At 47.8% G+C, this 14,729-nt stretch overlaps 1 protein-coding gene across 2 annotated transcripts in view; it reads right to left on the reverse strand.

Moving 5' to 3' along the window:
• Nucleotides 1-14,729, reverse strand: part of AMPH (amphiphysin) — a gene marked incomplete at both ends in the record, with an annotated part of 304,580 nt that overhangs the window by 9,484 nt on the left and 280,367 nt on the right. The window contains 2 exons of one of the 2 annotated variants that reach the window (XM_080701096.1): nucleotides 1,843-2,088; nucleotides 3,370-3,564. In XM_080701096.1, coding sequence (XP_080557222.1) covers nucleotides 1,843-2,088; nucleotides 3,370-3,564 — 441 coding nt within the window. The remainder of the gene's footprint in view (nucleotides 1-1,842; nucleotides 2,089-3,369; nucleotides 3,565-14,729) is intronic. The other variant, XM_080701095.1, reaches the window with a different exon arrangement.

Consider the following 14,729-nt stretch of genomic DNA (forward strand, 5'->3'; position numbering starts at 1 on the left):
AATTAGTTATATTTTTGTTAGAGATTTGTATTTTCTTATCAAAATACAAATGATGACTTACTATTGTTTGTTGTTTTACTAAAACTAAAAATGTCTACCTGAGTTTTTCTAATCCTGGTTTCTGTCAAGTCAATAAAATCTAGGAAAAGTCACTTGTATGTTGTATGAAAATTGCTATTCAATTAAACCCTGTGATGAATTTCTTTGTAAATAAACTTCTTCTCTTCTCTATACTAGCCTTTTATACCATGACAAACTGTTTTTCTTTCCCCCTTTAAAAATATTTATTTAAATTTTTATAATGGAGAGAAGCTTAAAGAACATAATGAACTCCCACACATCCATATTGCAGCATAAGTAAGTATGTAGTCCTGGCCAGTGTTATTTCTCCCATGTTTTCCCTTTCAAATCCATTCCTGGGATTAAACAACCTGATTTAAAAATGTGTATTTTGCACATAGAATCATAAAATATCAGAATTAGAAGTGACTGTTCTCCCAAATTTAATCTCTCTGATGGGAACACTGATGGGAAGGGAGAGTGGTGACTGTGCCTCCAGACCAGTTAGTTAACACCACAGTTAGTGCCCAGGCCAGGGACGGGCCTGGTCCTGCCTGGCACACAGCTTCCTTGACACCACACGCCAGCTATGCCAGGGAACAGCTGGACACAGCCCTGGCACATAGGTTTAATTTTTTTCTCCACATTAATTCATTTATAGATCTTTTATATACATGCTACACCCAGATGAGGGAATGAGATGATATGAGTTACTTTCCAAATGAGAGAGAGAATATAGCAGTATTTGGTCCCGCCTCTTGAATGCATACAAATTCTCTTCCTTCCTTCCTTCCTTTCTCTTTCTCTCTCTTTCTCTTTCTCTCTCTCTCTCTCTCTCTCTCTCTCTCTCTCTCTCTCTCTCTTTCTTTTCTCCTTTTTTTTTTTTTGGTGTTACTGGGGATGGAACCCTTCTACCTTCAGTCTACATTCCAAGACCTATTTTTTATATTTTATTTGGAAACAGGGTCTCTTAGGCCAGAGAGGCTGGCTTCGAACCTGAGCGATCCTCCTGTGTCCACCTCCCAAGCACAGGGATTACAAGCATGCACCACCATGCCCAGCAAAATTTAATATTTCTAAAAGAAAAAAAATTCTGTATTTTGAAATATAAACCAAATTATAGAATTTAAATGTCCTAACCAGACTCTTCTGGAAACATTATCTGCCTTCAACTCCTTGGCTTATCCCACTGTTTTTCGGCAATTACTCATTATTTTTGGTAAGGACCCTTGGGTCTATGAAGCTCTCAGTAGCCTCCCTGGGAAAATCCTTCCCATTAATGTTTGCTTATTTCTTCTTTTCCATAGAAGGCCATTAATATTGGAGCATTTATTGGCTCCCTGTTCTGTGTCATGCAGAGAATGACTCCATCTCCCGCCCTGGGATCCCACTCCAGAGCACACTGGCAAGCAGGTAGCTTCAAAGACCTGTTTTGAGTCAGGCAGGACAGACACACATGCAGCTGGAGTGCAGGGGACAGGGATTAACATTCAGCACCCATAGCCCCGCCGTGCACTTCCCTTTCATTTCTGGTTAAAATATGGCAAGTATACAGTAGATCTTGCTTGTCCAGAAGCATGAAAATCCTACCATTTTCCAATGTGAGGTCGGAGTGAAGAGAAGGAGTTGTGAGAAAGACTGTGTATACTGCAAAAAGTAAAATAAACACACACATACACAGACACACACACCACCACCACCACCACTAGAAAACAAAAGTCGGAGCAAAAGGGACTCAAAGCAAAGAAAGGACAAATGGCCCTGAGATTACAGTAAGAAGACCTTGAAGAGGAAGCCAGGAGGCATTTCCTGGGAGGCCTCCCCTGCGGATGCTGGTGTGGGAGGCGCAGCCTGTGGGTCCTCCGGGGGCTTCTGCTCTGTGGCCGGCTCTGCTGTCTCGCCAGTGGGCCCCAGAGGAGCCACATCCTCGGAGACCTCCTTGGTCTCTGCACTCACGGCTATTTCATGCTCTCCCTCCCCTTCATGGTTGGAGGCAGGCTCGATGACAACAGAAGGAATGACTTTCTCCTGGGGGAAGAAGGCAGTGATGTCAAGCAGGCCTGGGAGCGAGACGCCTGCATCCTCCATGACCTGCATCCTCTTTCTCTCCCACACCTCACTGAACCACTCCTCAACGCTCTGCCTCATGCCTTGGCCTCCTTGCATCTCTCCTGAGTACTGAGCCCCTAGTGGGGCTCATGCCTGGCTCCTGGGGCAATCACAGAGAGGAGTCAGAGTTGTCTGTGAACACTGGGAAGAGGGATGGAGGCTGAAGGAGAGGCTGCATCCTCTGGGGTCTGGGATAATTCCTCAGATGACAATCCCTGAGATGACTCTGTGTGGGCCAATCTCATTTTTGCAGCAGGCCAGAGCTGCCCAGTCACAGGACCTGCGCTTGTTGACACTGACTCTGTAGCAATGGTAGGTGGGGCACCTCCATTCCAGGCATGGGCGTAAGGGCCTGCTTCAGTGCGGAAGCCAGTGACAGGCTCTGGTGAAAGGCCTGCTGGTGAATCTTTTCCAGTTTAATAGCTGCTCCTTTAAAAAATAATAGGAGACCCAACCATTGTCCTGCTAACCTCTTCCTTAAGTATTAATCCACCTTAGATTTTCCTAAAGTAAATCATCTCATGCTGAGAATAGAAGCAGAAGGGAAACTGCCCCCACCCCCAGAGCAGAATTAGAGCCTAGGTCTAGCTGAACATACATATGCATGTCTCTGCCCCCTTTCATTCTTCCACTATTTAATCCTAATATTTCTATGGATTCAGTCTGACTAAAATGTGAATAAATTAATCTTTCTTTTTAGATTTCCTCTTGATCCTGATGTGTGTGGGCAACCAATCCAGCTGTGGGGACCACCACAGCCAAGCCTGTGGCTGAGGACCTTGGTAACAATTTCTCTGCTAATATGAGTCACTATGAGCTGCCATGGGCTAAGCCCTGGTGGGCACTGTCTTTCCCTACATAGCTCTCAGTGTACCATTTTCTCTTCTGCTCCCTGTTTTCTTCTGCTGTGCCCTCTTCTTGTCCTCCATCACTATGGCCTACAGTTTCCTTTTTCCTTTTTTCTGCTTAGGCTGGTCAGCCAGACACTGGGCTGTGAGAGCTGTCACATTGCTGATACAAGTGGACCAGGGACCACCTTCTACAAATCTAGTAATATGTGTACTCTTTGGTGGAATGGGGACTCACAAGATGGCTGCAAACCTATTCCATCTAGAAGGGGTTATCACCACTCATAGACAGAGCTCCCCAGGGCTGCCTCTCTCCAAAGGCTCCCCTGTGAGGTTCCTGGTGAGGACAGACCTGTGCTGCTGCCGCCTCCGTCTCCGCCTCTGTCTCTGCTGGTTGAGGTCTGTCGCTGTCCACAACCTCAGTGGTTTCAGCATCCATTTTGGCCTCCTCTGGGCTTCCTCCTTCCTCAGCAGGGAGAGCTGCCTTCTCAGCCTCTGCCTCCACTGAGCTCTCCACCGCCACATCAGCATTTGCTCCGGAGAGACTCTGTAAGGCAGAAGGTAATCAGGCCAGGTCTGGGTCTCCCTGGGCTCCTGTTGGGCCCCAGACTCTATACTCCTGTCCTTCTGTTGAGACTCATCAGATTCCAAAAGTGGCTGTGTCCTGCGTGAGCGCAGGACTCAGCGGCAGCAGAATCTGCTGTCTGTTCCTCCTGAGCTCTGACAACGTGGCAGTAATCAGCTTTCCTCCTGGTCCACTGTAGCGAGTGGAATTTGATGGGAAGTGATGTGCCATTATGAAGATACTATTTTTTTTTTTTTTTTTTTTTTGGTGGTACTGGGGTTCCTGGAAGCCCTTCTACCTCCGGGCTACACTCCCAGACCTATTTTTTTTTTATACTTTTTTATTTGGAAACAGGGTCTCATAAGCCAGCGCGCACGGCTGGCTTCGAACCTGCGCGATCCTCCTGTCTCTGCCTCCCAAGCGCGGGGATTACAAGCGTGCGCCACCACGCCCGGCAGGAAGATACTATTTTAAGGTGTTGATCGTCCACCACCCCACACAGCTATTTCCATTTTTGTTGAATAAAAGCAGATAACAATGCAAGAGGCCTGAGGAGACATCAGAGTCACAAGACTGAAGGGGCCTGGGTCTAAGACCTGGGTCACGGAGGAAAGCCTCAGGGGTAAAGGGTCCTTATCATGCAAAGGCAGAATTTAGAAAATTGCATTTCATGTAAATTTTCAAATCTTTGTTGGGAAGGTTTTGAAAGTTAAATCACTTTCAGGGGGAAAAGAGGAGTGTTCTCAATGAGAATTCTTAAGAATAAAGGAAATTAATTTCTTAAAATTGGATAAGTATTGTAATACTCCAAATATCTGTAGAAACATGTGCATGCTAGCAAAACGTCAAACTTAGTTTTGGAAGTCTTTACTATGAGGAAAAAATAGAAAAGTTTAAGTAGTATTTAAAACTTGTGGTAATAAAATGCAGTTCAAAGTTTAGATTTTGAACAAATTGTGCTAGAATCCAACTCTTTTTTTTTTCCTTTGGTAGTGGGGGTTGAACCTAGGAACATTCTACCTCTGAGCTACATACCCCATCCCTTTTCTACTTTTTATTTATTTTTATTTTTAATGTATTTTTATTAATACATTGTAGTCTTGCGTCTTAATGTAGTTCAGAGTGACAGGACACACATGCATACCTCTCTTGGTGAGCTTTCCCACTCTCTCCTCTTCCCCATACGTGATATTTGGATTGGTCCTGGTCATTTCACATATGTATGTAATGTCGGTGGAAGTGTTTCCTTCATTAATCCTCCCCTCCCCCACCTTCCCCTAGACTCCCTCTCTCTCTCCACTGGGGTTTCTTCTCCATGATCTAGTCCTTCCTATGTTCCAGTTACTCCCTAGCTTCATCATATGAGAGAAAACACATGACCCTTCATTTACTGAGACTGGTTAATCTCACTTAACTTAATGTTCTTCATCTTTTTTTATTGAAAGAGGGTCTTGCTAAATTGTTGAGGGTCTCACTAAATTGCTAAGGCTGGCCTTGAACTTGCAACCCTCCTGTCTCAGCCTCCCAAGTACTGGGATTACAGGTGCGCATCACTGCCTCAGGCCTGAAGTACAAGTCTTTAACAGTACAACTGACAATGTCAGCTTGGCAGACCTGATTTGAAAAGTTTATTTCAGAAATGAAGAGGAAGAAGAATAGCAGGTTGATCTTATGTAATATTCCCAGAACACATACTTCAAAAATTGACCTTGCTCACTGATGTGATTAGCATCAACCATTGATCATGAAATCATTAACTCTCGAACTCTGAATGTGACATGAATGGCGACAGCCGATCAGAGTGGGCATCGGGAATAGGAGAAGGGCGTGCCGGGAGCGCCCCCTCCACCTACCTCAGAGAAAGCATTTTTTAAAACCTGTCTTCTGCCTTAAATCTCTAGGTAATAGATTTAACAAAAAGAACCCATTAAAGAGTTCGCTTTCTACATCATAATATTTTACTTTGGCAATGAAAAAAATGATCATGGTTGTACTATTTGCTATATGATCACTGTCACTATTATTCTCAAACTTTATTTCTCTATCATAAGAAAATATCCTATTAAGAAAATTTGACTCTTCACACAAAGTGTGCAATGACCTAAAATGTAGTCACTAGCCACAAAACAGCCTTTATTTTCTTTACCCTATTGTTGAAGTGCTCTCGTTGAGAAAGTAATCCTGTTAGCTGTAAGAGAAATGTATTTAAAGTGAATTGTAAACACTGATGATTATTGGAATATGGTAATAGCTTTATGGGAGTTTATATTTTAGTAAATAACTGAAAATTCCCATTTAAAATTTAAGAGGATTTCATCTCCTGTTTTAAGTAAATACTAATCTTATGATGTTATCACTATTGTCAAAGGAGTAATAATCAGATCATAAATTAGAAGGGCATTTTATGTGTTGTTGGGAATGAAATCCAGGGGCCTTCTACCTCCAGACTACACTCCCAGAGACCTATTTTATATTTTATTTGGAAACAGAGTCTCACTAAGCTGCTGAGAGCCTCACTAAGTATCTGAGGCTGGCTTTGAACCTGCGTGATCCTCCTGTCTCAGCCTCCCAAGTACTGACATTACAAGCGTGCGCCACCACACCCAGCAAGAGGGCATCTTAATCCCAATAAGAACAATTGATCATAGCTTTATATTGGAGAAACCAAGACGCGTTCACCAGGATACACATTTCTAGCAGGTTCTTTTTTTTTTTTTTTTTAAACATGGGACACTATTCCAAAACACAGTGTGCTCCAATATACAAAGCAAGTTGTGTGCTCATAATTCTGAGTTATTTACTTTTTCATGTATCACATCTATGGGCACCCTAGTGTTTTCAATATCTTTGAGTCAGATGGACTCTAAATACATGAAGACAATATGAAAAACAGTGTATATAGTACTACATGCACAGATACACATGTATTACTAGATAAAAAGCAAACATTATGCTATTTTATAAGCTACTCCCCCCAATATACATAAGCCTTATAATATGTATGTGTTTTTCCAAGAAATTTTATTAGTAATTGGATTTTTTTCAACTAAATTGATGTCACATCTTTAGAAGTATATATACAAATATATACATATATATTTCTGTGAAGTATTGATGGTGTTGCCAATGGTAATTTTTAAAACTTATTTCATATCTTAATCATTACTTTATAATTGAGCCATATTATTTATATAGCCATCAATTCTACTGTATCCAATTTTACTATTCCAAGATATACATGTTACCACCTTTCCTTTGCTAAATAATTTAAGCAGGCATTGTTGACTGGATATGACTTAGTCCTGCCAGCATAGTTGCCATGACACCAGCCACCAGCAGGTGGAGGCCAAGAGCTCTAACTGTGTTAAACCTGCTGAGACCAGAGGAGGAAAACACTCAGCCTTTGCACATCAACAATGCACTTGATGGGGGGAGGGAGGGTGAAAGGAAAAAACCAAAGAGAAAAGAAAAGAAAAAGAAAAAAGAAAAATATCATATACAAAATTTATGCAAGAATAATATCAAGTAAAAAATTCACCAAAATATTGAGGTTAACAATGCTGAGAAGGCAGAATGGAAAAGAAACTGGCCCCTTGACTCTAGGAGGAAACACCAAACATTTTAAATGACTCATATAAAAAACAGAAAAGAAATTGAAATGCCTACATTACTTTCTGAGCCCATTAGTAATTAACTTCCTATTATCTATCCACTGTTAATTAGAACTTTGATTTTATGGGTTGAAAAACATTACACAAAGAATGATTGTCCATATCTGTATTTTCTCATAGCTTTCTGTTTCTGAAATTGGTCTGATAGTCCTCCTTGTATGTCTGGAATCTGTTTCACATGTTTTGATCTTATAAAAATATTGCCAGTGCATATTACTGATACAATAACAATATTAACATACAGTGGAAAATGGGAACTCACTTGTTCAACTTGCTCAAAGGAGGTGCTAGCTGTAGATAAAATTGAGGAAAGAGTGGAAAGGTTTTCAGTCCTACAGTTATCCCTATTTACTTTATTCATCCAAATGTTAGATATATATAGATCTAGAAAAGAAAACCATTTTCTATGCTCTGCTTGCTGCAGTAGACATTACACCTGCTAGGAAAAACCAGTGACAAATGACTGCTATAACCTCTTTTTAAAATGTTATCCAGGAAGATCAGAGGGCTGAAACTACTGAAAGTATCTAAAAGTCTCCCATATCCAATTTTTCTCTTCAATCCAAATATTAAGAGAAACACCTACATCCTATGTTTTACTAAAACTATACTACCTGTTAGCCAAATACATAGGGTGGAAAATTTCTAATGCAAACAGATACTGTAAAAGCTGTTTTGACTTTGGGTACACGTGGTTTACTCTGTCTATGAGGCCCGTGAGGCACAGGCACCAGGACCACTTCCAACTTGAATATGCACACACAGAAATCACAAGGAGTCGGTAAGCTGTGACTCTCACTGTATTCCACCACACATACCTCTCTGCTTTCTTATCTTTTGCTGTGGAACAAAGCAATATGATTATGGGTTCATATCAAGGTTCTTTCAATACCAACATTTCACATTTGTAAAATGTTCTGGAAGCAGAATGACAAATGCAATGCAACAACCGTCTAGGTGTCAATCTGTGAAGTAGGTAAACATTAACTGGTGACAGAAACCAGCTGGCCCCTCAAGAAGATGGTGCTTTGAAAGAAGACCTTCATGGACCAAGACCTCAAACACGCAAGAGCAGTCACAGGCTGCAGGAGAATTAGTAATTGCTGAGGTTTACCTCATTTGTCTGTCCGTCCATCCATCCATCCATCCATCCATCCATCCATCCATCCATCCATCCACGGTATCTTGGTACTATTAGCTCTGATTAGCCTAAAATGCTATGCCAAATATGCAACTCTTCTAGATGTGGACAAGTGAAGATATATCTTCAACTCAGTATGAAATTCTATACTTATTTATAAGGTAGTTTATTTTAACTGAAAATAGGTGTTTTTACTGGTTAAAATGGATGGCATGGATTTAAGAATAATAAAAGAAATAACTTATGATACATTTCTATGTATTTATTTTTTATTGATTTTGTATGTGTGCTACTACAGATTGAAGATTGAACAAGATTGCATTCTACCACCAAGCCACATGCTCAGCCATTTTTATGTCTTGTTTTGAAAGAGGGTCTTGATAGGTTGCTAATAGTCTCCCTGTGCGGCTAAGACTGTGCTTGAACCTGCAATCTCTGCCCCAAGTACTGGGATTACAGGCACGTGTCACCACACCTGGCTAGTTTTGTTGATTTTGTAATCATACAGAGGCTATATTTCCTCATTTGTTTTATGAAACATGTATTATATTTCTTAGAAAAAATATACTAATGACTGCATAGTATTTTTATTGATTTGTACATTTAACTATTTAATGGTTATATTATAGGATACAAGTTGGTTGCGGGTTTTTAAAAGTGATAAATGATATTGTGAGAAAGATTTTATTTGGTTTGTAACCACTTATTTAGGCTACACATTTAAATTATTTAAGTATTGAGCATTGTTCTCTTTATTTATGAGGCCTCTATTGCGATGCTTTTTGGGTTTCTTCTCCAAAAACCCCGAAAGAATAGTACAGGGAACATTCAAGTACCTACCATCTAGGATCTCTGGTTGACAGATTGCTAAATCTTCTTTATGTCTGCTCACTGACCCATCTTTATTTGATTCATCTTTTACACAACTGCAATATAGCTTCATAAAGTGCTTTTCTTTTTTTAAAATAGAAGCATTAGAATTTATTTTTATACTGCACTTTTATTGGTGCATTATAGTCTCAGGTCATTATGTAAATCATGTTGACAATGACATACATGCACACAGCACTTGGTGGACACCTCACACACACCGCATAAAATATTTTTTAAGAATGAAATTTATCAAAATTTGTATGTGCGAGACTTCCGGGAAGATGGCGACCGAGAAAAGCGGGGCTTAAGAGTCCCGCTAACAACCAATCTCCATTACCACAAAAAGAGCGCCTTTCATAGCCAGAAAACACCATCACCAGAAAAACAAAAAAACCACCAGGCTCCAGAGAGAAAGCGGACTGAGAACAGAGCTCAGGGCCACAGAGGAGACACACGCGCCCGAGGACGCGGCAGCAGCACCATACTGCCGGCGGCAGCGGCGAACTCAGCGGACGGCTACAGCAAGCCGAGGTGAACCGATGCGGAACAGCCAGGCGGGATCTTTCGGCGCAGACAGCATTTAAAGCTCCCAGTGGCTGAGCTCAGCACACGCTGCAGGGATTCAGAGTGGAAATCAAAACCAGAGAAGAAAAAATACGCCAGCCTCATGGCCGAGGGCGTGGCAGAGGCGCCATATTGCCACCGGCGGCGGCAGCAGCAGTGAATTCACCTAGTCCAGTACAGCTACATCTACGTACTCAAGAACAGTGAGTCAAATTGCGGGCCACAGAGAAGAAATCCCAGTATTGTGCCTCCTGGGACTTGACCCAGTGAGGGAGTGGTGGTGGCAGAGATATCACACCATAGGAGAGCGTGCAACCTGGCACCCCCCATAGTTTAAAGCAGCCTCTATCGACTCCCTGGGTCGGAGACTCTGTGATACAACCCAGTAAAGGAGTAGTAGGGTCTGAGATAATACAGACTCGAGATCCAGAGCACCTTAAGTGAAGCCATAGTGACCCAAGGGAAGAACCCAGAGAAGGCACAAACCTCCGAAATCATGGGAAAGAGGAATAACACTGGAGTAATGAATGTGCACAACCCCACAACATTAGAACCTGATAAAACAGAAAATCAGAGATTTCTAGAAGATCAAATCAGGAAAATAACTGTAGAAATAATAGAGGTGTTTCGAAAAGAACTCAGAGAGAGCCAAAAAGAGATAAAGGATGCAATTAATGAAGTAAAGGCCTCAATTCAAAGCACAAACAACCGATTAGACCACATGGAGAACAGAATCTCGCTCTTAGAAGATGAGCAATCCAAAAATGAATGCATAGTTTCTAATCTAGAAAAAGATATCCAACAGCTGGAATCTGACATTGAAGAAATATGGGCCCATCTTAAGAGAGCTAACCTAAGAATAATTGGAATAGAGGAGGGAAAAGAAAGTGATACCAAAGGGATCAACAATCTCTTCAAGGAAGTAATAGCAGAAAATTTTCCAAATATAGAGCAAGAGGTTGATACACAGATCCAGGAAACTTATAGAACTCCCTTTAGACAGGATCCGAGAAGAGGATCCCCACACCATATAATTGTCAAAATGACCAATGTGGAAGCCAAGCAGAGAATCTTAAAGGCAACAAAAACAAAGGGCCGACTCTGGGCCCAGGCCGAACTGCGCGTAGCATGCCAGACCCCTGGAGAAACCAGACCCAGTAAGACGCTGGGTTCTGGGTGGGGGTCGCGGGCTGGGCACGCCAGATGGGGCCCGGATCGCGGGACTCTGGGCCCCAGACCGAACTGCGCATAGCACGCCAGACCCCTGGAGAAACCAGGCCAAGTAAGACGCTGGGTTCTGGGCTGGGGTCGCGGGCTGGGCACGACAGATGGGGCCCGGGTCGCGGGACTCTGGGCCCCAGGCAGAACTGCGAGTAGCATGCCAGATCCCTGGAGAAACCAGGCCCAGTAAGACGCTGGGTTCTGGGCAGGGGTCGCGCGCGGCGCACAAAAGCCGGGGCCTGGGTCGCGGGACCCTGGGCCCCGGGCCGAACTGCGCGTAGCACGCCAGACCCCTGGAGAAACCAGGCCCAGTAAGACGCTGGGTTCTGGGCAGGGGTCGTGGGCAGGGCACGCCTAATGGGGCCCGGGTCGCGGGACTCTGGGCCCCTGCCGAACTGCGCGTAGCACGCCAGACCCCTGGAGAAACCGGACCCAGTAAGACGCTGGGTTCTGGGCGGGGGTCGCGGGCTGGGCACGCCAGATGGGGCCCGGGTCGCGGGACTCTGGGCCCCTGCCGAACTGCGCGTAGCACGCCAGACCCCTGGAGAAACCAGACCCAGTAAGACGCTGGGTTCTGGGCGGGGGTCGAGCACAGGGCACGCCAGCTGGGGCCCGGATCGCGGGACTCTGGGTCCCGGCCGAACTGCGAGTAGCACGCCAGACCCCTGGAGAAACCGGGCCCAGAACAGAAAAAGATAAAGAAAAATATCGGAGAGGTGGTAAGAAAGCTGTTATGGATGCCAGGACACTGGAGATGCAGACAAAACTTATCTAAATGCACTGGAACTTATGGAAAAATTCGCCGTGAAAGAGGACTGCTATTTCTCTATATTGTTAAGAATCTCAGACATCACATATAAGGAGAGAGTTTAGCGGAGACCAAGGAGAAATGCGGTGTTGAAAGAGTTCTTCGCGATGGTGGTAGAGACTTGTATTCAGGAGAAGCAGAAACCGGATCTTACCAACTTTATTTTTTTGGAGAAATTACACCAAATGTCGAATGCTACCATCACTCATGCTTAGGAACACTGGACAACATTCAGAGTGGAAAAAGAGCCTGGGAAGGATTTGAAACGGTGGAGGCAGTGGCAATGCCAGTGGCCAATATTCGGGGGAGGCAGAGATCTGATACATTACAACTGGAACCTTTGAAATAATAACCACAGAGACAGTGATCGGAACCTGCTGAGGGGTTAGGCAGGCGCCGGGGCCAGTGGCCGACATCGGAGCTTGCTGTGAGGCAAGGCCACTACTGAGGCCTCCGTGGCCGGGATAGGAAACTGCAGAGGGGTTAGACCGATGCTGGGGCCAGCGAGGCCGGCATTGGAGCCTGCCATGATGCAAGGCTTGTGCTAGGGCCTCCGAGGTCGGGTCCGGAACTTGCTGAGGGGTTAGGCCGGTGCTGGGGTCAGCGAGGCCGGCATCGGAGCCTGCCGTGAGGCAAGGCCAGTGTTGGGGCCCCCGAGGATGGGACCGGAGCCTGCTGAGGGGTTAAGCCGGTGCTGGGGCCAGCGAGGCTGGCATCAGAGCCTGCCATGAGGCAAGGCCGGTACTTGGGGCTCCGAGGCCAGGATAAGAGCCTGCCGAGGGGTTAGGCCGGTGCTGGGGCCTCCGAGGCCAGGATAAGAGCCTGCTGAGGGGTTAGGCCGGTGCTGGGGCCAGCGAGGCCGGCATCGGAGCCTGCCGTGAGGCAAGGCCGGTACTGGGGCCTCCGAGGCCAGGACAAGAGCCTGCCGAGGGGTTAGGCCGGTGCTGGGGCCAGCGAGGCAGGCATCGGAGCCTGCCGTGAGGCAAGGCCGGTACTGGGGCCTCCGAGGCCAGGATAAGAGCTTGCCGAGAGGTTAGGCCGGTGCTGGGGCCAACGAGGCCGGCATCGGAGCCTGCCGTGAGGCATGACCAGTGCTGGGGCCTCCGAGGCCGGGATCGGAGCATGCCGAGGGGTTAGGCCGGTGCTGGGGCCAGCGAGGCCAGCATCGGAGCCTGCCGTGAGGCAAGGCCGGTACTGGGGCCTCCGAGGCCAGGATAAGAGCCTGCCAAGGGGCTAGGCCGGTGCTGGGGCCAGCGAGGCCGGCATCGGAGCCTGCCTTGAGGCATGACCAGTGCTGGGGCCTCCGAGGCTGGGATCGGAGCCTGCCGAGGGGTTAGGCCGCTGCTGGGGCCAGTGAGGCCAGCATCGGAGCCTGCCGTGAGGCAAGGCCGGTACTGGGGCCTCCGAGGCCAGGATAAGAGCCTGCCGAGGGGTTAGGCCAGTGCTGGGGCCAATGAGGCCGGCATCGGAGCCTGCCTTGAGGCAAGGCCGGTACTGGGGCCTCTAGGCCAGGATAAGAGCCTGCCGAGGGGTTAGGCCGGTGCTGGGGCCAGCAAGGCCGGCATCGGAGCCTGCCGTGAGGCAAGGCCGGTACTGGGGCCTCCGAGGCCAGGATAAGAGCTTGCCGAGGGGTTAGGCCGGTGCTGGGGCCAACGAGGCCGGCAGCGGAGCCTGCCGTGAGGTATGACCAGTGCTGGGGCCTCCAAGGCCGGGATCGGAGCATGCCGAGGGGTTAGGCCGGTGCTGGGGCCAGCGAGGCCGGCATCGGAGCCTGCCGTGAGGCAAGGCCAGTACTGGGGCCTCCGAGGCCAGGATAAGAGCCTGCCAAGGGGTTAGGCCGGTGCTGGGGCCAGCGAGGCTGGCATCGGAGCCTGCCTTGAGGCATGACCAGTGCTGGGGCCTCCGAGGCCGGGATCGGAGCCTGCCGAGGGGTTAGGCCGCTGCTGGGACCAGCGAGGCCGGCATCGGAGCCTGCCTTGAGGCAAGGCCGGTACTGGGGCCTCTGAGGCCGGGATCGGAGCCTGCCGAGGGGTTAGGCCGCTGCTGGAGCCAGTGAGGCCGGCATCGGAGCCTGCCGTGAGGCAAGGCCGGTACTGGGGCCTCCGAGGCCAGGATAAGAGCCTGCTGAGGGGTTAGGCCGGTGCTGGGGCCAGCGAGGCCGGCATCGGAGCCTGCCTTGAGGCAAAGCCGGTACTGGGGCCTCCGAGGCCAGGATAAGAGCCTGCCGAGGGGTTAGACCGGTGCTGGGGCCAGCGAGGCCGGCATCGGAGCCTGCCTTGAGGCAAGGCCGGTACTGGGGCCTCCGAGGCCAGGATAAGAGCCTGCAGAGGGGTTAGGCCGGTGCTGGGGCCAGCGAGGCCGGCATTGGAGCCTGCCGTGAGGCAAGGCCGGTACTGGGGCCTCCGAGGCCAGGATAAGAGCTTGCCGAGAGGTTAGGCCGGTGCTGGGGCCAACGAGGCCGGCAGCGGAGCCTGCCGTGAGGCATGACCAGTCCTGGGGCCTCCGAGGCCGGGATCGTAGCATGCCGAGGGGTTAGGCCGGTGCTGGGGCCAGCGAGGCCGGAATCGGAGCCTGCCGTGAGGCAAGGCCGGTACTGGGGCCTCCGAGGCCAGGATAAGAGCCTGCCAAGGGGCTAGGCCGGTGCTGGGGCCAGCGAGGCTGGCATCGGAGCCTGCCTTGAGGCATGACCAGTGCTGGGGCCTCCGAGGCCGGGATCGGAGCCTGCCGAGGGGTTAGGCCGCTGCTGGGGCCAGCGAGGCCGGCATCGGAGCCTGCCGTGAGGCAAGGCCGGTACTGGGGCCTCCGAGGCCAGGATAAGAGGCTGCCGAGGGGTTAGGCCGGTGCTGGGGCCAACGAGGCCGGCATCGGA

Source organism: Muscardinus avellanarius (genome assembly GCF_963383645.1).
Source record: "Muscardinus avellanarius genome assembly, chromosome: 9".
Taxonomy (NCBI): Eukaryota; Metazoa; Chordata; class Mammalia; order Rodentia; family Gliridae; genus Muscardinus; species Muscardinus avellanarius.